Genomic DNA, 25,634 nt, shown 5'->3' on the forward strand with positions numbered 1-25,634 from the left:
TGTTGCTACAAATGGCAAAATTTCATTCTTTTTTATGGCTAATATTCCATTGTATATGTGTGTGTGTGTGTGTGTGTGTGTGTGTGCATATCTCACATCTTCTTTATCCATTCATCTGTTGATGGACATTAAGTTGCTTCCATATCTTGGCAATTGCAAATAATGCCGCTATGAACATTGGGGTGCGTGTATATTTTTGAATTAGCGTTTCTGCTTGTGTCCTCTGTGCACAGCCAGGGAGGGACTTGGAGGCTGGCTATAAACAGCTCAGATCTACACTCGAGTCTCTGTGGAAGGTCTCGTTTGTTTAATCTATAGCAATTTTGATTTTCCTGAGTTGTCTTATTGATCAACTAATTCTGAAAAAATACTCTGTCCACTTGTTTGTGGGATTTTACAGACCATGGAATGGCACTGATAAAGGAGCCTGCAGCTGTGTCCGCAGGTTACGACTTGCTTCATCAGACAAGGGGTACCATCTGAATGACAAGTGGCTGAGAATGAAACCGTCATTTATTTTCTTAATTGTAGGCTAGAGGGAATTAGCCTACATGTTTTAAAAGTGTAAGGTCAGACAGAAATGGCCTACTTACATAAAAATCTTCTTCCCAAAGGAGTTTATGGAGGGAATATTGTTACTCCCTTTTCAGTTTTCTCACCTCCTTCATTCATTTACTAATAAGAACTGAGCCCAAGAGTGTGCCAGACACTGGGGTAGATGTGAGCATGAGCAAAATCCAGACATTGACGGAGTCGGGGTAGCAGGCCTTACGTCTCCAGCAGAGTGGTCTCCAAAAATCCCACCAAGTGCCACAAAAGGGGGAGCTAGCCACTGTCCCATCCACCACATCCAGTAGGAACCAGCCCAGGCTCCACCTGCTCCAGAACATCAGGTTACCTTCTTTCCCTGGAAGGTCAGAAGTGATAGCAAGAAAGCAGAGAGGAGGTTGTGGAGAGAGAAGAAGGGGCCTCCCATGTGGGCTTCGAGGCTTGAGGCAGGCCAGGCAGAGGCAGGAGGGAAACGGCTTATTCTGGACTGAAATGGAACTTCGATTAATATATTGGATTGGACATTTTGATTGAAGAGATTGTTCTTGTAAGTAAAGCTTCTGGATGACTTTAGTGCCTGCCCTAAAGGGTGGGGAAGGATGGCCTACAGAGCAATTTAATGAGATCTATGAAAAATAGTACCACCGCCTGATTATTTCATTATTGTTCATGGTACAGGAAGTGTAGGTCGCCTTGGCAAGAGTAATTTCACAGACTTTATCAAAATAACTCAACTCTTATGTTTCTAACTCACTTCAGTCCTCTTACCTTCATTGTATGATGGACCCAGAGCATATTTAGCTGCTGATGAAGAACTCCTTAGTTTATGTGCTTTTTTGCATTTTATTGAGATATTACATACTTCAAATAAAGGGCACTGAACATGAGTATAACTCAATGACTTTTTACCTATGAACACACCTGTACAACTCCCACCCTGAGCAAGAAATGGAACATTTCTGGCACTGGAGAGGCCCCTCCCAGTCAAGTGTCCCTCTTCCTGGGCATTACTCAGTTTTCTGTTACTTTTAGTATTGTTCTTATTGATATTATATACTTGTTATATGTAAGGATTAAGCCCTTTATCTGCCAATTACATTCATTTCCCCCAGTTTGTTCTTTTTAAAAAAAAATTTGTATAGTTGATTTACAATGTTGTGTTAATTTCTGCTGTACAGCAAAGTGATTCAGTTATACGTATACTGAGTTGGCCATAAAGTTCATTTGGGTTTTTCTGTAACTTTTTGGCCAACCCAATATATACATTCTTTTTTATGTTCTTTTCCATTATGGTTTATCACAGGATATTAAATATAGTTCCCTGTGCTATACAATAGGACCTTGTTGTTTACCCATTCTATATATAATAGTTTGCATCTGCTAACCCCAAATTCCCAATCCATTCCTCTCCCACCTCCCCTCCCTCTTGGCAACCACAAATTTGTTCTCTATGTCTGTGAATCTGTTTCTGTTTTGTAGATAGGTTCATTTGTGTCACATTTTAGATTCCACATATAAATGATATCATATGGCATTTGTCTTTCTCTTTCTGACTTACTTCACTTAGTATGATAATCTCTAGGTTCATCCATGTTGCTGCAAATGGCATTATTTCATTTTTTCTTATGGCTGAGTAATATTCCATTGTGTGTATGTGTGTGTGTGTGTATATATATATATATATATATATATATATATATATATATATATATATTACCACATCTTCTTCATTCATAAATGTCCATCATAAATGTCGATGGGCATTTAGGTTGCTTCCATGTCTTGGCTATTATGAATAGTGCTTCTATTAACATAGGGGTGCATGTATCTTTTAGAATTATTATTTTGTCCAGGTATATGCCCAGGAGTGGGATTGCTGGATCATTCAGCAACTCTATTGTTAGTTTTTTGAGGAACCTCCATATTGTTTTCCACAGTGGCTGTACCAACTTACATTCCCACTAATAGTGTAGGAGGGTTCCCTTTCCTCCCTCTCCAGCATTTATTATTTGTAGACTTTTCAATGATAGCCATTCTGACAGGTGTGAGGTGGCACCTCATTGTAGTTTTGATTTGCATTTCTCTAATAATTAGCGATTTTGAGCATCTTTTCATGTGCCTATTGACCATCTGTATGTCTTCTTTGGAGAAATGTCTATTTAGATCTTCTACCAGTTTTTCGATTGGGTTGTTTTTTTTATTGTTGAGTTGTATGAGCTGTTTGCATATTTTGGAAATTAAGCCCTTGTCAATCACATCATTTGCAAATATTTTCCACCGGTCCGTAGGTTGTCTTTTCGTTTTGCTTATGGTTTCCTTTACTGTGCAAAAGCTTGTAAGTTTGATTAGGTCCCATTTGTTTATTTTTGCTTTTATTTCTATTACCTCCCCCAGTTTGCTCTTTTACTTTTAACATTGTGTATGATACTTTTAAAATTTATATTCATAAGGGTGTAAGTATGTATACATTTATAAGAGGGTTTTATATATACTTTATCATAGAAATATATACACACATATACACATACTCACACAGACCCTATTAGTCTTTTTATTAAAAAATATATTCTATAATGCTATTTGTATGCTACTGTCTATTAGCTGCATGGTAGGGTATAAAAACAGGTCAACTTAAAAGGAGGCAGTTATGAGGTGACAGTGTCACTTTATAGTCATTCTTACTTGTATCCTTTACAAACTAGGTTAACTACCATACGTGTATCAAGGAAAGGACAAAGAAAGAACAAACCTAGGAAATTTTTATCATCTGCAACTGACTGTCAGAGTGAGAGAGTGCTTAGGGAAAACAACAGCTTTCAAAAATTCTAATATGAAGCCTATTGTATTTGAGTAGCCCAAAATAATCTTTTAAACGGAAAATAAATATTATTGTATAACCTTAAAAAATATATTCTATAACACTTTCTGAACACAATTAACAAATAAATGTAGCTTGGGGTATCAGACAGGAATTAGCAGCCCTCACAGCCCCACTCTGTAGTCACTCAGAGCAGCAGAGGTGAAAGTTCTTATGCCTCCAAAAGTCCTAGTAGGAGCTGAACCCAGGCCGTCTGTCCATGTTCCGTGGATCCCGAGCAGAGGGGCCTTCAGGATCTTGTTGGAAAAGCAGGACGATGTGGGTAAGAGCACAGGCCTCAGAGTCAAAGTTGCCTGGATTGAAACCCTGCCCTATCGTGTGTCAGCAAACTGCTTCGCTCCCCCAGGCCTCCCTTTCTTCTTCTATGAAGTGGGGATGGTACTACTTACTCCTCCTTGTGACTGTGAGGGGTTACGGAAGGTAACTCCTGTTAGAGTAACTGTTCTAGATGGATCCTCAGAACACTGCGGATGGCTGGTCTCGGTAGAGCCCTGTGAGGGTGCATCTGGGCTGAACCCAGGCTTTCAGACAAAATGCCATTACCCCTATTTGACCAGTGAAGCCGTCAGGTCTCAGGGAGGTTCGATCAGCACTGCCCAGTGAACTTTCTATAGCGGTGGAAATGTTCTACGTGCATAGCATCCAGAATAGTAGCCTCTGGCCCCGTGTGACTAGTGGCTACAGAATAACAAACACAGTTCCAGGCCACTCAGAAGTTCAGCAGTGAGCCAGACCCAGCTCTGACGTCTGGCTCAGAATTCTTTCCACGCTCCCCTGCAGTGCCCCGTTCCTTGGAAGCAGGAACCTGATGGGTGGTCCCCGCTATGGCCCCAGTGAGCCTGCTGAAGGGGGACACACCCATACTGGGCTTATGTAGACAAAAGCAAAACCTTTATGTAACATTGGTGTTGGGGTTATAAATCTGACAGAGGAGATGATGGCTTTTTCCCAGTAAGGAAGCACAATGAGCATCCTTAGGTTTGGTTTGGGCCGGCAGCCCCAGGCCAGCGGTATAGTGGGAACATGCCCTGTTGACTTATTGAGGCAGAAAAGTGGGTGCTGCTGTGATGGCCAGTGCTTAGTGTGTTCAAAGACCTCAGGGATCAGGGTGTCCTAAAATGGGAGTTTATCATTTCGTCTCTTCTGTTTCTTATTTTGACAGATGACAGGGGGCCCTTTAAAATTTTTTAATTTGTTGACGTTGCTTAGTAAAACGCAAAATCCAGCCTCAGATTAAAGCACTAAGTTCAGATTTATCCTTTGCTGCAAATCTGAAACGGAGGTTGGACCAGGACAAGCACAGTACAGACTTTTGTTGTGGGCGGGAGAATGAAATGCATAAAAAAGAACCAGCTACTGAACAGGCAGCTCCCATCGCCTCGACGGACAGCTCTCCGCCTGCTTCCGGCCCTGTCCTCTCCTCGGGCTCAGCCCCCTCCTTGTCTATACCCGCTCCTACGAGTCTGCCGTGGAGGACTTGCCCTGTCCGCATGCACTGCCCAGTGTCTGCTCCTGGGCCACAGATCTTCTTTCCACTCACAAGGCAGCCTTCAGAGTAGGGTTGCCTGATCTTGGAGCTTTCTCAGGAGAAAGAGTGCTTCCCTGTCCACAGTACTCTCTGCCACACGTGGGTGCTTCCTGACCTCACTCTCCTGAAGATGCCCAGGACTCTACAAATGCCCCGTTTCCGAATCCTCACCACAGCTGGATGTGATTTCCCCATGTCCACTCCCAGGGGAGATGTGTCCCTGGCACGAGCTGGGAGGAGGGGTGATGGGATTCCAGGCAAATGATCTCTGAGCCAGCCTGAGGTTTGAGATTGTCTTAGTTACAATATGGGACATACCATCTTTTACAAGAAATTGAAAACCTAACCCCCCACCTAGAAGGCAGTTTCCTCTCTGACGATGCATTCTGAATGACAGACTCCCAGTGTTTTCAAAACATTCTTTAACAATACTGTATTGTTAAGCAGTTTTCAAATACTAAGTCCTTTACTCCTTACTCCAGCCTTTTGAGAGAGGGAAGGTATAATCCCAGCTTTGTAGATGGGGAAATTGAAGGCTGGAGATGAAACAGTTTGCCCAAGATGATGCAGGTGGCAAGTGGCAGAACCAGGTTTCGCACCCGGGCTGCTGGCTGCCCAGCTCAGGCTCCTAACCAACCATCTCACAGCCTCCCCATCTCGCCGGCCAATGCTTGGGATGCAGACCGCTCAAAAGTGTAAAGTAAAAAGCCACTTCTGACTCAAAACAGTGAGCGTATCATATGTTAGCACTGACACTGCTTCCTCTAAGTCTTCTCTTAGAAAAGTTACTTTCGTCCTAGACCCTGTGTCACTTAGACAAAGGATTTGTATTTGCTAAAGGTTGACGTGGGGCAGAGCCCTTTCTCCCTTCCAGAAACCACTGCAGTGCCTCCTGCATTCAGACAGTGATTAACAGTCTCCGCCGGTCACTGGCCAGGGCAGGAGTTGGGGCTGGTGCTGTCCACGGTCACAGGTCAGAAAACCCCCGCTATTGTCCAGGCCTCGGGACCCCAGACCCCACTATCCCAGGTGGATCGGGATGCAGCCCCACCGCTCAGGGGCCCCTAAGTACAAGGAGGCTTCTGGGCCTTCCCCTGCCAGTGGGTTCTGGGGGGGGCAGTGCCGGGAACAAGAAGAGAGAATTCAGTCACAATGTGACATGCTGGCAGCTATGAAAAATTTATTTTTAATGATAAATTAGTCATCTACTGCTTCAACCTTGCACATGCTTTTATAAAAATCACCAAATGGGAATATAATCCGTGGGCCACATACCTTTTATATTAGTCTCGTCCTTATTAATTGGTCCCCATTTGCTTCTAGCTGGCCACACCGCCACCGTTGACCTCTGAATGCCTAAGCTATGAAATCTCAAACATCCACCAGGTACAAACCAGCGTTAGTTCACAAGCTCAGACTTCCCACGAAGGCAGCCAAAATGAAATAGGGAATGCTCTCTTTAGTTTAATTAGGACAGCAACTTAAAGTCCTTTTGGCTCCTCCTGATTTCCTGGACACATAGGCTGGTACTTATTTTCACCTGTGTAGTATTTGATCCTGCTGGGTTTTGTTGTTGTTGTTTTTGACATTGTTCTCTCCTCCCCTCAGAATAGCATCACATTTCACTTTCATTTCTGGGTCAAAAAGGACTCACGTGAGGAGAGAAATCTGGAAACCTGAATTCTAGTCTGATTCCAGTATGTGCTGACTGTAAATTTGTAAAATTGGCCTAATGATCTGTATGGGGTTCTTCTGCAGAAAAGAATGATTTGTCAAATTGTTCTAGAAAATATAAAATATAAGAAGCTATTATCTGATAAATATGGGTTCTCTTTATTTTTTTTTTAAATCTTGAAGACAGATCCTAACTCTTTTTCTCTGGTCCAAGCAAACAACCAAGTAAGAAGATCCTAGTTCCTTGAACTGCTTACCAGAGCTTTTTCTTATCTTTTATGCATCCCTACTGTTATCCTTTAAACTCTTCTTAAGCTTTCCATGCTTGTCTTTTAAAAAATACTTGGCAAGACATTTACAACAGGATTTATTCAAGTCAGTGTGAAATAGAATTAAGAGTTTAAGAAACCCGTGTCTTAAATGGAACTTACTTTCAGTTTCCATTAGTTGCTGAGACAGAAATTTAGTTTTCCCTTTAGAACTAGTGGGATTCTTTAACCTTTTGTGGATGGAGTTTATTGACAGAGAAAATGCGGAGAAGCACACATGGGATTTTATGTACTTTGATAGCTTCTTATCTCTGCTGTAAGAGTTTTCTGATGAAAGTGCCATAGGGGGTCCTCATTTTTCCCAGTGTACATTCTGCATGCTCATAATCACTCTTGGACCTTGGAAGCGTTTCTGGAGACCATGGCGTGCAGTTGAGTCCTCAGGACTAGCAACCCTCCATCACTTTAAGTCACCTTAGGACTCCGCTCCGTTAAGGAGCCCGCTTAACGTTGGTACATCAAATTGTTCATTCAGGTCCAAGGTGTTGTCTCACCTGCTGCCATTTCCTTTGTGTTTCTCTCCTCTCCACTCTGCTCCCAGTCTGTCACCAACCTATGTTTCATCTCCTGGTGTAAAGTTTCTCTCTGGATGGATGTCAAAGGTTCTAATTCTACCACATTCCTGTGACTCTGAGTCTCTTCTCTGTGGGGAAAACCTACCAGCTGTTTATCACTTTTTTCCCCTCTCATGAATCCAGGAAGGGAGAACAAAGCATAGCTTAGAGAACACATTCTAGCATTTTCCTAAGGCTTCTATTCGAGTTAAATTTTCTTGGCATGTGGCATTAATTAACTAAGAAGTTTACAAAATCAGGCTTAAAACCAGGCCCTTCATGGACATATATACACTACCAAATGTAAAATCGATAGCTAGTGGGAAGCAGCCGCATAGCACAGGGAGATCAGCTCGGTGTTTTGTGACCACCTAGAGGGGTGGGATAAGGGAGGGTGGGAGGGAGAGACGCAAGAGGGAGGATATATGGGGATATATGTATATGTATAGCTGATTCACTTTGTTATGAAGCAGAAACTAACACACCATTGTAAAGCAATTATATTCCAATAAAGACGTTAAAAAAGAACCCAAACAAACAAACAAAAAAAACCAGGCCCTTCCAAACTTTTCTTTCTCCCTCCAATCCTTGCCATTGTCTTGAAAGCTACAATCCATATCAATTAACCACCTATCTAGAAACCAATGGAAAACACAGCATGTGGAAAAATTCTCTTTTTTTCTGATGAATGCTTTTTAAACAGGCTGATTCTCTTTTGAACCTTAAAGATGTAAGCTTGGGAGCTATCTGATTTCAAGGTTGTAGGGCAATATTTAAAATTCTTATACACACAGCTCTTCAGGTCCAGAGGCTGAATTTTAGCAAGTCATTCACATGCAGAGTCATTTGTTAGAAAATGATCAAACAAATGATTTTCTGCATGGCTTTTTCCTTCTCGCTGAGTTGGTGTCATTCCTTGCCATTTGCCTCTTCCCAGTTATTTTTGTTCTGACATAGCTTCCACACTTTGCATTGTGCCTTCTCCTCGCGTAGCCTCCCACTTCACATCTGCTAAACTAATTTCCCAAACTGCCAGTTTAAGAAGAATTAGGTAGCTTATTACTACTTGCCTCGAAGTTAAGAACCCTTCCCAGGAACTTTTATCCATTCATCCAACAAATATTTGAAGGCCCACCAGGAGCACCCATGCTTACCAAATTTGGGGTTTAATTATATCTGGATTTTACTACCTTTTCCTGGTACATAATAAGCTCCTACATGACAGTCAGGCACACATTTCCTATCTATCCTGTCCCTCTTTGAAGATTCTAAATCTTATGAGTAATTAATAACTAGTAAGTGTTGAACAGGTATTGGAAAGTTTAGAATTACTATGGTATTGCTTTGTAGGGTTTCCTTCCAAACTTAATGCCCTTCCTTAAAATTTTCAGTTAGACTGTTCTTTTTTTTTTTTTTTAAACGATTTTTTTGATGTGGACCATATTTTTTGAAAGTCTTTATTGATTTTGTTACAATATTGCTTCTGTTTTATGTTTTGATTTTTTGGCCGCAAGACATGTGGGATCTTACCTCCCCCACCAGGGATCGAACCCGCACCCCTTGCATTGGAAGGCAAAGTCTTAACCTCTGGACCGCCAGGGAAGTCCCAGGCTGTTCTTTTTATAGTGCAGACAAAACCAAATTTTATAGTGGTTAAAATATTTTTGTAGTTCGGTGATGAGAAATGCTGGAAAACTCTACCGTTCACTTTTCCAGTGAGAAACCCCAATTCAGAGTCAAGGTTGCCCAGAGGTGGTGAGAAGGCGGGCAAACCAGGGTGGTGGCAGGTAGACATGGCCAGGCAGGTAATGGGCAGGGTCCCCCATACCAGCTTTCAGCCAGCACAGTTCCCCCTGGGATCAGGTGTCAACATTAAGGTTCTAAAGGAAGTTTCCCCTCCCCAGAAGAGCTGAAAACCACACTGTTTTAGAGGTTTGTTATTTTATTTTATTTTTTTTAATTTATTTTATTTATTTATTTATGGCTATGTTGGGTCCTCGTTTCTGTGTGAGGGCTTTCTCTAGTTGTGGCAAGCGGGGGCCACTCTTCATCGCGGTGTGCGGGCCTCTCACTATCGCGGCCTCTCTTGTTGCGGAGCACAGGCTCCAGACGCACAGGCTCAGTAACTGTGGCTCATGGGCCCAGCTGCTCCGCGGCACGTGGGATCCTCCCAGACCAGGGCTCGAACCCGTGTCCCCTGCATTGGCAGGCAGACTCTCAATCACTGCGCCACCAGGGGAGCCCGAGGCTTGTTATTTTTAGTTCATTAACATCCAGGGGAGATCGTAGATTTGCGTAGATTTGGGAAGATTGGTCAGCATCTTTGCCTCAGTTTCCCATTTGACAAAATGGCCCGGATCTAACCTAAATCTACACCACAATTTCAATTAAAATTTTCATCTTCTGTAGTCAAGAAGGCAGGAAACAGTAGGCTGCTTTTCCTTTTCTTGAAAATCATTAAGTCAAACCTTAGGCTCTTATTTTTGAGCCTAACACATCCTAAGCCCCTTCTTTATGAGTCTTTCGGTCTAGGTATTAAAATTTATGGGGTTTTACTCCACTCTGCAGTATTTCCACTTTCCTTTTAAAAACTCTGGCCACTGTTAGGAATACACTGTACTGATTACAGTGAGAAAATTACTCTCATAATTCTCTTTACCCTCAAACTGTGTTTATTGAATCAGCCTTTCCCAATGTCCTAGAGTTCCCTTGGCCATATGTAGTATATTATAATTATTACCCTGCTCTCCTGAAAGAATGAAGGTAATTTCCAAGGTGTCTAAACTATCAACAGGGGTTAGTTTTAAAGTGCTAGAGAATCTGATTTATTGCCTCACAGATGATTTTTCTGTTCTATAGTCTAGTCTTATTCATACAAACCTCAGTCTCAGGATCTGTGTCTCAAAAGGTTGTTAGTATAGGTGGAAGATAGTTCCAGGCTCAGCACGGTAACCAGCTACTGTTCGGATGTGTCTTTCAGCCCAAGCCACCAGTGCTTCTTCACTGATAACCACTGTTTCTGGAGAGTCCTTATGTAGCAGTTAAAAACTCAGGCTTCAGCTGACACTGCCCAGGTTTGTGTCCTGGGTCTGCCACTTGCTACCTGTGCGACTTTGGACAAGATACTTAGATTCTCTGTACTTTGGCTCCCTCATATGTGAAATGGGAATAATAATGATTGTAACTGTGTTGCTATTGAGGGTTGAATTAGATAATAGGGTGGTTAGAATATCATCTAGCGTGTGGCAAACTCTCACTAAGTCTCAGTTATGATAATTACCTCAGGAGTTGTTCACTAACCTAGAGAAAATATTGACTCTCCTAATCATTTTTGAATGTGTTTGAGTAGAGTCTATAAAATCTTGGTAAAATATCCTTATGTCCCAATAGCTTACCTCTCCAGGAGGATTCTCGCATCATCGGTTGGTAACTTTTTGTTCCTAAGCGTTTGCTGTGTGCCACATTCCACTCTTGGACACTCTGCTTAAGCTGTCACCTCTTTACAGGGGGTTTCCAGACCTGCCCCTCTCCTAAGACTCAGTCAGGCACCAGAGTCTCACCTGCTTTTAGATGCTCCCCTCTTTTTTTTTTTTTTTTAATAAATTTATTTTTGGCTGCGTTGGGTATTCGTTGCTGCACGCGGGCTTTCTCTAGTTGTGGTGAGCGGGGGCTACTCTTCGTTGCGGTGCACAGGCTTCTTATGTGGTGGCTTCTCTTGTTGAGGAGCACGGGCTCTAGGCGCACAGGTTTCAGTAGTTGTGGCTCGCAGGCTCTAGAGCGCAGGCTCAGTAGTTGTGGCGCACAGGCTTAGTTGCTCCGTGGCATGTGGGATCTTCCCGGACCAGGGATCGAACCCGTGTCCCCTGCATTGGCAGATGGATTCTTAACCATTGTGCCACCAGGGAAGCCCGGGATGCCCCCCTCTTAAAGCCCCTCTCCCTGGATTTCATTGGTTAGTATCTCCTCCATTCGCCCAGCCTTCTGTTGGCTGTTCTGTGTCTCCCCCAGAGCCCTAGGTATTGAGGTGCTCAGTAATTGCTGAAAGAACACGAGCTATAGTCTCCTATTTAGAGACTGAAATGTAAAAGTCTCACATTTTCTGGGCTCTGCCTCTTTGAAAACAGGTTGGTTTCTTTTTTCCAGTCTTCAGCCTCCTCAGCCCTGCTTGATGAATTGGAAAACGAAAACTAACCTAAGTAAGCTGTTGCTGGGATAACTGCAGGCCCTCTTGGGTGCCGCGGGGTTCACTCACCTTACCCCGAAGCTCCCTGGCTCGGGCCCGGCTCGCTCTACACCGCCCGCGGGTCCGGGAAAGGCGCTGCGGACTCCCGACGAGCCAGGCGACCCAGGAGCGCCACCTTGTGGGCGCCTTGCTTGCTGACTTTGCCAAGGAGCCGGTGTTCCTCCACCACCCAGTATTCTGGTTTCCCATTTCAGGACCTGGGGAAATGTAGCCAAAAATGAGATTCTAGATAATTACAAAATGGCGGTCAGGCAGACGTATTGTGAATAATCTACCTCTGGGTTTAAATAGGGCAAGTGCCTTTTAGCTAATTGAGATTTCTTTTCATTGAGTAGTAGGTACTATGTTTTTAACAGGGATTTTTGAACGGCCAATTCTGGATTTTACATGCACTGGTGAAAAAAGAAAAATTTACGTTCTAAGTTGTACATCACAGGATTCATATTGTTATCAGTTTCTGAGTTGTTTTTTGCATGAATTTTTTTTAATGGCAAAGTTTTGTTACTCAAAGTGTGACCAGTAAAACCCAGGAGCTCGTTAGAAAATTACAGTCTCGGTCCCCATTCCAGACCTGGTGCACCGGAATCTGCGGTGATTCGTGGGCACGTGACAGTTTGCGAAGCGCGGGTGGAAGTAAGGTGGAAGATCTGTGCTCTTGTCCCCGCGCGGCCGCGTCCTTGTGTGCCTCATCTCACCCCACGTGATCACATTCTGTCAGCCTCAGCCGCCTGGGTGTGAAACTGGATCTTAGTTCCCGCCTTACCTGCCCCTGGGTCGGCTGAGGAAGAGCTGAAATCATATACAGAAGGTCACTTTGAACGTGATAAAAGCCTGTGCCAAGTGTAAAGGAAAATTATGAGTGAGAATTCTTACATTTCATAGTCAGCCATCATTAGCTAATCTACTTCATATTAGCTACATCCTCAGCAAAGCGAGTATTCACCTGTAACCGTTTGTTGTGCTTCAGATAGTGTCTGGGCAGATTTCACCAAGTTTGCAAAGGTCTCTCTTAGGCTAGTCTTCCCAGAGCTCAGAATAATCAAATTACATTCTGTTTTCTTTAACAAGACCTTTCACAGAATTTGCCTTCCTGGGGTCTCAGAAGCATTCCTCCTGTTGAGCCCAGGTTGGGACACAGTAGGTGCTTGGGGATGCTTGTTGATTAAACCACTAATTAGCCCCCAACAAGGTCCAAACACTGGCTTGATGTCCTTCACACTAATCCATTTATGATAATCAGATTATTTGCATCATTGAGAGATTCAACATAGCTACAGGACTCAATCATCTCAATAATAAATATCAAATATTCATTAAGCAAAGACTCCTGGTGGCTGAGAAATCCTTTGGTAGTGCATGAAGATTGAAGTAGGTGAGATCATTAACTGTTTATAAACATCATTCCCATTACCTTTGAAATTGGGGGGTGGGGACAAAGGAAAAGAGTGGCAGCAAGGTATTACTCTTTCCTCCCCGCATACATTTTAAAAGAAAAGCAATAGGCCAAGAAGCTGTTGGACAATAAGTAGGTGAAATTTTAGGAAAATATATCAGCTGAAGGTGTTGCCTGGGGCCCTAGTGGCTCCTGTTCTCGAAGAAATGGTACTGATTGTCAAACAGTGAAAGTGAAATATTGAGAAAAATGAATGACACTGTTCTCCACCAACCTGAGGCTCACAAATATTCAACTCAAGTTAAGTTAGACTTTTGCATTGTCTACAATTTGTGAAATTATGGACTTTATGCTCCTAATTTACTAAATATAGTAAAAGTATGCTGTTTTCTTTTTATTGGATCCATTGCAATTAGCAATATTCTCTCTAATCATTTAAAAGAATTCAGAATGTCAGTGCTTCAAAATTACTTTTCCTAAAGTTAAAATGTACTTATAATGGGTAACTTTATGTAAGGGGGAAAATAAACCCTCATGCCTGCATGTACAAAGATCGTCTGTCAGAGTCAGATCTTGAAAGCAAGTCATGGCAGCATTCAGTTCACCTCTGAATACCTGACAATCCCAGGATGCTGCCAGTATGCTGTTGGTATTTTATGAGAATGCATGTAATAAAAGAACTATAACTTTACCTTTTTATTAACTTTTTACTTTGAAAATTTTCGAATCAAGAGAAAATGTCAGAATTAAACAAAGTGCACGGATACGTATCTGGAATCACTAATAGTTCACATGTTTACCACATGTGTGTTCTCCCTCCCTCTCCTTTTCTCTCTCACATTCTCTCTCTCCTCCCCTCACCCCAACAAAGAACGAGGACCTGCTCTGAAACAGCCCCAGCAAAATGATCAAATTCAGGACCATTTAACATGGATAGGATGCTCTCAACTAGTACATATTTCTGACTCAGTTTTTGCTGGTTGTCCCAGTAATGCCCTGTGTAGCAGTTCCCCCTCGATCCCAGATCTAATCCAGGCTCACCTGTTGCATTTAGCTCTGGTCCCTTTGGTGTCCTTTAAACTGGACCAGTTTCTCAGTTTCTCTTTGTCTTTGATGACATTAACATTTTTGGAGTGTGCAGGTCAGTGCTTCCTCGCAATGCAGGTGAGAGATTATGCGACAAAAATACTAAGTGATGATTCTTCACGGAACATTACACTAGTGGTTGCATGATGTTGGTTTGCTCCATTACTGGTGATGGCAACTCTGATCACTTGGTTCAGGTGGCATCTGTCAGATTCTTCCTTTGTAATTAATAAATAATCTCTAATGGTAGCATTGTTGGGGGGAGTACTCTGACACTATTAATTCTGTTTCCCCATAAATTTCAGCATCTATTCATGATCCTTACCCGATCAGTTATTACTGCTTGACTCATTACAGTCAAAAATGGTGATTTTCTAACTCTTATATTCCTTTGCGTTTATTGGAAGTCCACTGTAAAGAATAGTTTTCTCTTCCGCCCTCTTTATGTATTTCTCTATTTATGTATTTGTTTATGGGCATCAGTAGGGACTTGCAGGTGGTTTTGATTCAGGTGGTTATTACTTATTACTCTCATTAATCATTTTGGTGTTCATATGGTCCCAACTTTGCTGGGTGGGTACCCTTTCAACCTCACTCCTGTGTTTGTTTGACATGGCCCCATTGGTGTGTATCATTTATTCTTTAGCATATCTGTACTGAAGTTCTTCATTCAAATCACTGCCCAAATGACAGATTTTATTCTTGCAAAAATCTTTTTTTTAGCTATTGCTATGCCCCAGTTACTGATCTTACTCACGGACCAATGGGAAACCAGACAATTAAATCAGCCCTTATAGTACAGTAAGTTATGATAGGTTGTACCATGGGAACACCAAGGAAAAGCTCTTTATCCCACTTGGTCAACTTAAGAAGGCTCCTGGGAGAAAGTGTGTCACCTCCTAGAGCTGAGAGATGAATAGAAATAAACCTGGGGGGAGGCAGTGTTCCAGGCTAAGGGGCGCACATGTCTCTTTGAGGAATTCCTATCCCCCAGGGCGCCTAGTGGCAGGGCCCCATCCCAAACCAATTAAGTCAGAATCTCTGGAGGGGGAAGGGTCTAGGGCCCATACATTTTAATTTCCATAAATTTGTCACGAGGAATGGTGTCATGGAGCTAAACCCTTCAAAACTAAAATTTAAAAAGATCCATTTCATTTTATAGGATTTTGAACTCAACAACGAACTAAAGATGAATGTCCTAAACTTGCTAGAAGAAGTTTTGCGAGACCCAGATCTTCTTCCCCAAGAACGGAAAGCCACAGCGAATATCCTGAGGTAAAGGCAATTGTAGGTGCCTATTAATCACACTGGTTGATTTGTGCTGTGTTCATAGAAAATAAGATCTTGTCAAACCAGAAGGATGTATATTAGACTCCTGAGGGGCAGCAGGGATTCTGTCCTCACTGGGAAAGCTGCCTCGGGAAGACTTCAGACTGGGTGACATAACTTGTGTGCAGTACAATCGCTCCTGTTTGTGTGGGCAGATGGTGGTTTACTGTAGAACCAAAAGCCTGAAGATCCTCTCCTGCAGGTCCAGCAGGCATTGCAGAGGTGTTTTTTCCTCATGTGGGTTCTAAGTATCTATTACAAGCTCATGTTTATGAGTGGGGTTGTAGTGTTTCTGCGGGAGTCTTGTGCACCTGGCTTGTGGATATGCCGCCATAGAGCAGCTATGCGTTTTCTTCAGCTTGTTTCACTGGTCCTGGACTAATTTTACCATCAACTTCTTAGGTGGAGATTTCCACATCAGGTAGGTTGTATAAATTTGGACCCCACACTTCAGTGTGACAAAGTCTTGTACTTCAGGTTTCCCACTAGAGGCTGCTTGTGTCTGTCATTACACCAAGCATCCAAGCAGGTAACAAACTTTCTTATAGCTTCTCGAACAGATGGGTGGATTTTTTCCAGTCCACTCTACATGAAGAGGGCAGCCATCCATGTCTCTGTGTGGACATTTCAGTTACAGCTTTCCACCTCACTATATGTCTGTCCCTACTCGGGGTGGAAAGACCAGCCCCTATCTGCCAGGGCCTGGTACTCCTTCACCGTTCTGATTTCTACTTTCCCTCTTCATTCGCAACCTCTGGAAAGACCCCTTCCTTTCTTCTGTGCTCAACTCTATTGTTGTTTCTTCGTTATCCAGAATGATTGTGTGTAGAGGGGAGTCCAATTTAGCTCAATCCACCATGCCTTTGGAGGCCCCTCCCTGATGCAGCAATGCCAGATTCTGGTCTGTACCATTTTAGCAATTGGCCTACAAGTCATTCTTAGTCCCATTAGCTCAAGATCCCATAGCCAGACCCTTCTTTGGTCTGTGGGCTATTATGGGTTGAATTGTGTCCCCCTCAAAAGTATGTTGAGGTCCTAACCCTCAATACTTGAGAATATGACCTTATGTGGAAATAGGGCCATTGCAGATGTACTTAGTTAAGGTGAGGTCATACTGGAGGCAGGCAAGCACCTAATCCAATGTGAGTGGTGTCCTTATAAGAAGATGCCCATGGGAAGACAGAGGGAGACACAGAGAGAAGGCCATGTGAAGGTGGAGCAGAGATTGGAGTGATGCAGCTGCAAGCCAAGGAATGCCAAGAATTGGCTGGCAAACCACCAAAAGCTGGGAAAAGGCAAGGAAGGATTCCTCCACAGGTTTCAGAGAGAGCATGGCCCTGCGGACACCTTAACTTTGGACTTCAAGCCTCTAGAACTCTAAGACAATGAATTTCTGTTGTTTCAAGCCACCTAGTTTGTTGTACTTGTTTAGGACAACCCTAGGAAACTATTAAGAGCCTTTGTCACTTTTTCCATCCTATGAAACATCTAAGTGAGCTTAGGGACTCAGTTACTATGTTTATTTTCAGATTTTAAAATTCTAAATACATCTTCAGATAAAGCCTGATATCGGTGGATGAGTGATCATATCTGTGAGTGATTGCTGTTCCTCTTTTCTCCACCTGAACAGTTGATTATCCTCCTTGTATTTAAAACATTGATAATTAAAAGCTAGGTTCTGGAAGTGTGTGCCCCTAGGAACGTCTGACTAAATAGCTGGCAGGGAAATGGGGGTGGGGTGGGGCTCAGACTGGGAAAGGCTGTCAGGATTGGCCAGTTTGAGGCCCTCATGTTGCCTGTCCCATCACAGCACCCATGCCAGATATCACCAATCAATCCTGAGCGCTTTCTTCCTGCACCCGCAGGTGAGCTCAGAACTCAGCCGATTGGCACTACTACTTCAGATGAAACTTACTTACCATCTCAGGTCTTTATTATTCATCAGGCTTAAGATGTACAAATTCTTTTTGCTGAGTAAGTGACCTGAGAATTAGAAGTGTAAGACTGATAAGGAATGGAAATTTTAGTAGATGGTACAGCCTGGGAGTGTAACACCTAGCAGAGTCTGATTCTAACTTTTGCAGGATGTCACAGGTTTAAATCTTTGCTCAGCCACTAATAGCTGTCAAGTTTCTTAATCAGTCTCAACCTCATTTTCCTCGTTTATAAAGTGGAGCTATCAATACCTTCCTCATTGGGTTGTTGTGAAAATCACATGATGTAATATGTGTAAAGAGGTTAACACAATGCCTGAAACATAATTAGTACTCATATTACTGCTACAGGTGTTGTTATTATTATTATTAGAAAGCACTGACAGTAGCTCTTGGGAAAAATAGTTTCTGCCATCAAGCCAATACAGCCCAAGTAAAACCAGGCTACATCTTTGTCAAACTCAACTTTCCTTAGGCTTCATTACCTTGTCTATAGAAAAGAAATGATAATAACTTTAAAAACCTATAATGGATTATAATGTGGAAAAATATTGAATCGTGCTGTACACCTGAAACTAACACAATATTGTAAATCAACTACACTTCAATTAAAAAAAACTAATTTAGTATTGCACAACAATATTAAATAAATAAATAAACAAGTGAATGCAATTAAAAAAATCATTCAAATATACACTTTAATCTGAGTCCAAACCACTGGACTAACAGAGAACCTCAGACTCCAGGGACTATTCATCGGAGTGAGGTCTCACAGAGGTCCTCATCTCAACACCAAGACCCAGCTCTACCCAATAGCCTATAAACTCCAGTCTTGGAAGCCTCAGGCCAAACAATCAGTAAGACAGGAACACATCCAACTCATAAAAAAAAAAAAAAAAAGAGAGAGAGCAAAAAAATATGTCACAGATGAAGGAACAAGGTAAAAACCTACAAGACCAAATAAATGAAGAGGAAATGGCAATCTACCTGAAAAAGAATTCAGAGTAATGATCGTAAAGATGATCCAGAATTTCGGAAATAGAATGGAAGCACGGATTGAGAAAATGCAGGAAATGTTTAACAAAGATCTAGAAGAACTAAAGAACAAACAAACAGAGATGAACAACACAATAACTGAAATGAAAAATAGACTAGAAGGAATCAATAACAGAATAACTGAGGCAGAAGAATGAATGAGTGAGCTGGAAGACAAAATGGTGGAAATAACTGCCAAGGAGCAGGATAAAGAAAAAAGAATGAAAAGAATTGAAGACAATCTCAGAGACCTCTGGGACAACACTAAATGCACCAACATTCAAATTATAGGGGTCCCAGAAGAAGAAGAGAAAAAAAAAGGGGCTGAGAAAATATTTGAAGAGATTATAGTTGAAAACTTCCCTAACATGGGAAAGGAAATAGTCACCCAAGTCCAGGAAGCACAGAGAGTCCCATACAGGATAAACCCTAGGAATAACACACCAAGACACATATTAATCAAACTAACAAAAATTAAATTCAAAGAAAAAATATTAAAAGCATCAAGGGAAAAACAAAAAATAACATACAAAGGAATCCCCATAAGGTTATCAGCTGATTTTTCAGTGGAAACTCTGCAGGTCAGAAGGGAGTGGCAGGATATACTTAAAGTGATGAAACAGAAAAACCTACAACCAAGATTACTCTACCCAGCAAAGATCTCATTCAGATTTGATGGAGAAGTCAAAAGCTTTTCAGACAAGCAAAAACTAAGAGAATTCAGCACCACAAAACCAGCTTTACAACAAATGCTAAAGAAACTTCTGTAAGCGGGAAACACAAGAGAAGAAAAAGACTCACAAAAACAAACGCTAAACAATTAAGAAAATGGTAATAGGAACATACATATCGATAATAACCTTGCATGTGAATGGATTAAATGCCCCAACCAAAAGACACAGACTGGCTGAATGGATACAAAAACAAGACCCACATATATGCTGTCTACAAGAGACCCACTTCAGACCTAGGGACACATACAGACTGAAAGTGAAGGGATGGAAAAAGAAATTCCATGCAAATGGAAATCGAAAGAAAGCTGGAGTAGCAATACTTGTATCAGATAAAATAGACTTTAAAATAAAGACTGCTACAAGAGATAAGGAGGGACACTACATAATGATCAAAGGATCAATCCAAAAGAAGATATAACAATTATAAATGTTTATGCACCCAGCATAGGAGCACCTAAATACCTAAGGCAAATGCTAACAACCATGAAAGGAGAAATTGACAGTAACACAATAATAGTAGGAGACTTTAACACCCCACTTACACCAATGGACAGATCATCCAAACAGAAAATAGAAAAGGAAACACAAGCTTTAAATGACACAATAAAACAGATAGATCTCATTGATATTTGTAGAACATTCCACCCAAAAGTGGCAGAATACACTTTCTTCTCAAGTGCCACGGAACATTCTCCAGGATAGATCACATCTTGGGACAAATCAACCTCAGTAAATTTAAGAAAATTGAAATCCTATCAAGCATCTTTTCTGACAACAATGCTGTGGGATTGGAAATCAATTACAGGAAAAAAACTGTAAAAAACACAAATACATGGAGGCTAAACAGTGTGCTACTAAATAACCAAGAGATCACTGAAGAAATCAAAGAAGAAATTAAAAAATACATAGAAACAAATGACAACAAAAACACAACTACCCAAAAACCTATGAGATGCAGCAAAAGCAGTTCTAAGAGGGAAATTTATAGCAATTCAATCTCACCTCAAGAAAAAAGAAAAATCTCAAATAAACAATCTAACCCTACACTTAGAACAACTAGAGAAAGAAGAACAAAGAAAACCCAAAGTCAGTAGAAAGAAAGAAATCATAAAGATCAGAGCAGAAATAAATGAAATAGAAACAAAGAAAACAATACCAAAGATCAATAGAACTAAAAGCTGGTTCTTTGAGAAGATAAACAAAATTGATACATCATTAGCCAGACTCATCAAGAAAAAAAGGGAGAGGAGGCAAATCAATAAAATTAGAAATGAAAAAGGAGAAATCACAACTGACACTGCAGAAATACAAAGGGTTATAAGAGACTACTACAAACAACTATGTGCCAATAAAATGGACAACCATGAAGAAATGGACAAATTTTTGGAAAGGTACAATTTTCCAAGACTGAACCAGGAAGAATTAGAAAATATAAACAGACCTATCTCAAGTAATAAAATTGAAACCGTAATTAAAAATTTTCCAACAAACAAAAGTCCAGGACCAGATGGCTTCACAGGCGAATTCTATCAAACATTTAGAGAAGAGCTAACACCCATCCTTCTCAAACTCTTCCAAAAAATTGCAGAGGGAGAAACACTCCCAAATTCATTCTACAAAGCCACCAACACCCTGATACCAAAACCAGAAAAGATATCACAAAAAAAGAAAATTATAGACCAATATCACTGATGAACATAGATGCAAAAATCCTGAACAAAATACTAGCAAACAGAATCCAACAACACATTAAAAGGATCATACACCATGATCAAGTGGGATTTATCCCAGGGATGCAAGGATTCTTCAATATACGCAAATCAACCAATGTGATACACCACATTAACAGAGTAAGGAATAAAAACCATATGATCATCTCAGTAGATGCAGAAAAAGCTTCTGACAAAATTCAACACCGATTTATGATAAAAACTCTGCAGAAAATGGGCACAGAGGGAACCTACCTCAACATATAAAGGCCACATATGACAGACCCACAGCAAGCATCATACTCAATAGTGAAAAACTGAAAGCATTTCCTCTAAGATCAGGAACAAGACAAGGATGTCCACTCTCGCCAGTCTTATTCAACATAGTTTTGGAAGTCCTAGGCACAGCAATCAGAGAAGAAAAAGAAATAAAAGGAATACAAATCGAAAAAGAAGTAAACCTGTCACTGTTTGCCAATGACATGATACTATACATAGAAAATCCTAAAGATGCCACTGGAAAACTACTAGAACTAATCAATGAATTTGGTAAGGTTGCAGGATACAAAATTAATGCACAGAAATCTCTGGCATTCCTATACACCAACAATGAAAAATCAGAAAGAGAAATTAAGGAAACACTCCCATGTACCACTGCAACAAAAAGAATAAAATACCTAGGAATAAACCAGCCTAAGGAGGTGAAATACTTGTACTCAGAAAACTATAAAACACTGATGAAAGAAATCAAAAATGACATTAAACAGATGGAGAAATATACCATGTTCTTGGATTGGAAGAATCAATATTGTGAAAATGACTATTCTACCCAAAGCAATCTACAGATTCAATGCAATCCCTATCAAACTATCAATGGCATTCTTCACAGAATTAGAACAAAAAATCTTACAATTTGTATGGAAATACAAAAGACCCCGAACAGCCAAAGCAATCTTGAGAAAGAAAAACAGAGTTGGAGGAATCAGGCTCCCCGACTTCAAACTGTACCACAAAGCTACAGTAATCAAGACAGTATGGTACTGGCACAAAAACAGAAATATAGATCAGTGGTACAGGATAGAATGCCCAGAGATAAACCCAAGCACATGTGGGCACCTAATTTACAACAAAGGAGGCAGGAACATACAATGGAGAAAAGGCAGCCTCTTCAATAAGTAGTGCTAGGAAAACTGGACAGCTACATGTAAAAGAATGAAATTAGAACACTACCTAACACCATACACAAAACTAAACTCCAAATGGATTAAAGTCTTAAATGTAAGACCAGACAATATAAAACTTTTAGAGGAAAACAGGAAAAACACTCTTTGACGTAAACCACAGCAAGATCTTTTTTGACCCACCTCCTAGAGTAACAGAAATAAAAACAAAAATAAACAAATGGGACTTAAACTTAAAAGCTTTTGCTCGGCAAAGGAAACCATAAACAAGACAAAAAGACAACCCTCAGAATGGGAGAAAATATTTGCAAATGAAACAACAGACAAAGGATTAATCTCCAAAATACACAAACAGCTCATGGAGCTCAATATCAAAAAAGCAAACAATCCAGTTAAAAAATGCGCGGAAGACCTAAATAGACATTTCACCAAGGAAGACATACAGATGGCCAAGAGGCACATGAAAAGATGCTCAGCATCACTAATTATTAGAGAAATGCAAATCAGAACTACAATGAGGTATCACCTCATGCCAGTCAGCATGGCCATTATCAAAAAAGCTAGAAACAATAAATGCTGGAAAGGGAGTGGTGAAAAGGGAACCCTCCTGCACTGTTGGTGGGAATGTAAATTGATACAACCACTATGGAAAACAGTATGGAGGTTCCTTTAAAAACTAAAAATAAAACTACCACATGACCCAGCAATCCCACTACTGGTCATATACCCTGAGAAAACCATAATTCAAAAAGAGACATGTACCACAATGTTCATTGCAGCTCTATTTACAATAGCCAGGACATGGAAGCAACCTAAATGTCCATCAACAGATGAATGGATAAAGAAGATGTGACGCATATATACAATGGAATATTACTCAGCCATAAAAAGAAACAAAACTGAGTTATTTGTAGTGAGGTGGATGGACCTAGAGTCTGTCATACTGAGTGAAGTAAGTCACAAAGAGAAAAACAAATACCGTATGCTAACGCATATATATGGAATCAAAAAAAAATGGTACTGATAAACCTAGTTGCAGGGCAGGAATAAAGAGGTAGACACAGAGAATGGACTTGAGGACATAGAGTGGGAGGGTGAAGCTGGGGCAAAGTGAGAGTAGCATCTACATATATACACTACCAAATGTAAAATAGTTGGCTGGTGGGAAGCAGCAGCATAGCAGAGGGACATTGGCTCCGTGCTTTGCGATGACCTAGAGAGGTAGGATAGGGAGGGTGGGAGGGAGGCTTAAGAGGGAGGGGATATGGGGACATGTGTATGCATATGGCTGATTCACTTTGTTGTGCAACAGAAACTAACACAGTATTGTGAAGCAATTATACTCCAGTAGAGATCTATTTAAAAAATAGTAAAAAAAAAAAAAAATATATATATATATATATATCCACATACACTTTAAATGGATGGATTGTTTGGTATGTGAATTATATCTCAATAAAATTCTCACCAAAGAAACCCCCATAGTCATAACCCACTTACTGCTGTTTTGTAAAAGAAAAAAAAGAAATAAAAAACAAAACAAAAAAGCAATTCCACTGGTGGCGTGCCCCCTAGCTGCCCACCCAGAATTCTAGTCCCTTGCAGAGTCTTCCAAGTATTCTGAAAGTCTCCAGAAATATGTGCTCAGGAATGAACCCAGTCATTTCCCTGCCTCAGCGTCTTTATTCAAGCTCACCGCCCTGAGGCTGCTTGAGGGAGAGACCTTTCAGTGCCAGTGCGGTTTCTGTGGAGAATGCTGCCTGGCAGTCTTGTGAAGCCACCATTTCCCTATCAAAAAGCTGAGAAAGATGCCACCTGCCCTGTCCCTGTGCCACCTGGGTCCCAGAGCAGCCTCACTCAACCCAGAGTCTCTGTCTCTCGTGAAAACAGCGCTTTCCACATCTTACCTGGTTCCACCGTCTTTCACCGTAAGAATTCAAAAGCCACCTGCAGAGCCAAGCAGGGAATAGATGTTACACTACCCCACCTATTCTCCCATCTCTCACCATCTTTCTTCCCATGAAGCCAAAACAAAACCAAAGCCTTTGTTTAGCCCTGAACATGTCAGCTAAAGCTGACAGATACTGGTGGGGTCACCAGCCTATCAGCTGAGCAGACAGCCAGACCCTGAGTCACAGTTTGAATCAGCTGAGTCCCTGGGGCACTAACTTATCTTCCCAACAAGCCAGTGAATAGATTTGTGGAAATCAAAACAAAAAAAAACCTTGGTACAAGAAAACAACTGATATTTGATTGAATTTCTCCTACCAAGTAATTCATTCCACTTGCACTGTGTTTCAGGGTCCCTATCCCAGCACAAGAGATTGTGATTATAGGAGGAATAAATCATGTATTAGTTTTTAGGGGTTTTGATAGTTTTCCATATCCGATACTTATGTTTATATGTATGTTTAACATATGTATGTTTATATGTATGTATATGTGTGTTTTTAAAAATCATGTCAGAATGATTAGGAAGTAGAGTAGGAAGTAAGACCTAGACAGAACCATCAACTGAAGGAATGTTATCATTCATGAAATCTCTTTGTGAAAAAAAGGAAATCATGGGGTATATGAGAAAGAAACAGAAATAAAAAGGATTATTTAACAACCCTGAAAATTATAAAGATTTTCCTGTTAGTTCATTTCTTAATTTGAAAACAAACAGGGAATTATTTTCAGCTGAAACCAAGAGAATTTAGTATTAAACATTTCCATGCATTTATGGGCATCTGCCTTTTAAAAAAAAAAAAAGTGCCAGAGCATAGGTAGCAATGGGCCCCAGTAAGCCCAGCAGGAAGGAAAGTCATGCTTGAGAAAGCACAGGAAGGAAGAGGTGGTCTGGCAGGTCCCAGAAGCAACATGAGATTAAACCATTCACAAGGTGGGGAGGAGAAGAGTCTGAGGCAGGCCATGCCATGGGCCCAGGCCAGCCTGTCACAGTAGCAAGCAAGCAGCCCATTCGAGGACAGAGGCCAGTTGCTCTTGGCTCTGTTTTTAAGACTACATGATTTCTACACTTGAAGGGGAAATTTTCTAGTTCTAGAATTTGCATAATCCCTTTTCCTTTTAAGTTTTTTTATCTGGTATTGCATTATAAGTGCATAAATATTAAATTGATCATAATGAGTGATACATGTGGGGAAAACCCAGGATCCTGGAGTATTCATCAAACTCTAAGGTAGTCAGAAGACTAGAAGCAAATTCATCCTCTGCTGGAACTGGACCAGGGTTAGAGAGGCCTTCACATCTGAAGGGAACTTTTCTGAACATACCTCCCATGGAATACAAGTTAGGATTGTGAGAGGTAAAAAAAAAAAAAAAAAAAAGTCCCAATGTTAAAGATTTAGATGCATTCAAGTCATATAACAGTGAGATATAAACATGACACATGTGTTTAAACACATAATACATTAATGCAGTAAAGTGAAAGCTTTCTATGATGAATCATCCCCTCCTTACACAGTGTCACAGGGGT

The 25,634-nt window shown here is 41.1% G+C and overlaps 1 protein-coding gene across 5 annotated transcripts in view; it reads left to right on the top strand.

Moving 5' to 3' along the window:
* Nucleotides 1–25,634, top strand: part of RASGRF2 (Ras protein specific guanine nucleotide releasing factor 2) — a 229,960-nt gene that overhangs the window by 181,472 nt on the left and 22,854 nt on the right. For all 5 annotated transcript variants that reach the window (XM_036848287.1, XM_036848288.1, XM_036848293.1 and 2 more), the window contains one exon: nucleotides 15,397–15,509. In XM_036848287.1, the coding sequence (XP_036704182.1) occupies nucleotides 15,397–15,509 (113 nt within the window). The remainder of the gene's footprint in view (nucleotides 1–15,396; nucleotides 15,510–25,634) is intronic.

This window comes from Balaenoptera musculus, chromosome 3 (assembly GCF_009873245.2).
Source record: "Balaenoptera musculus isolate JJ_BM4_2016_0621 chromosome 3, mBalMus1.pri.v3, whole genome shotgun sequence".
Lineage (NCBI taxonomy): Eukaryota > Metazoa > Chordata > Mammalia > Artiodactyla > Balaenopteridae > Balaenoptera > Balaenoptera musculus.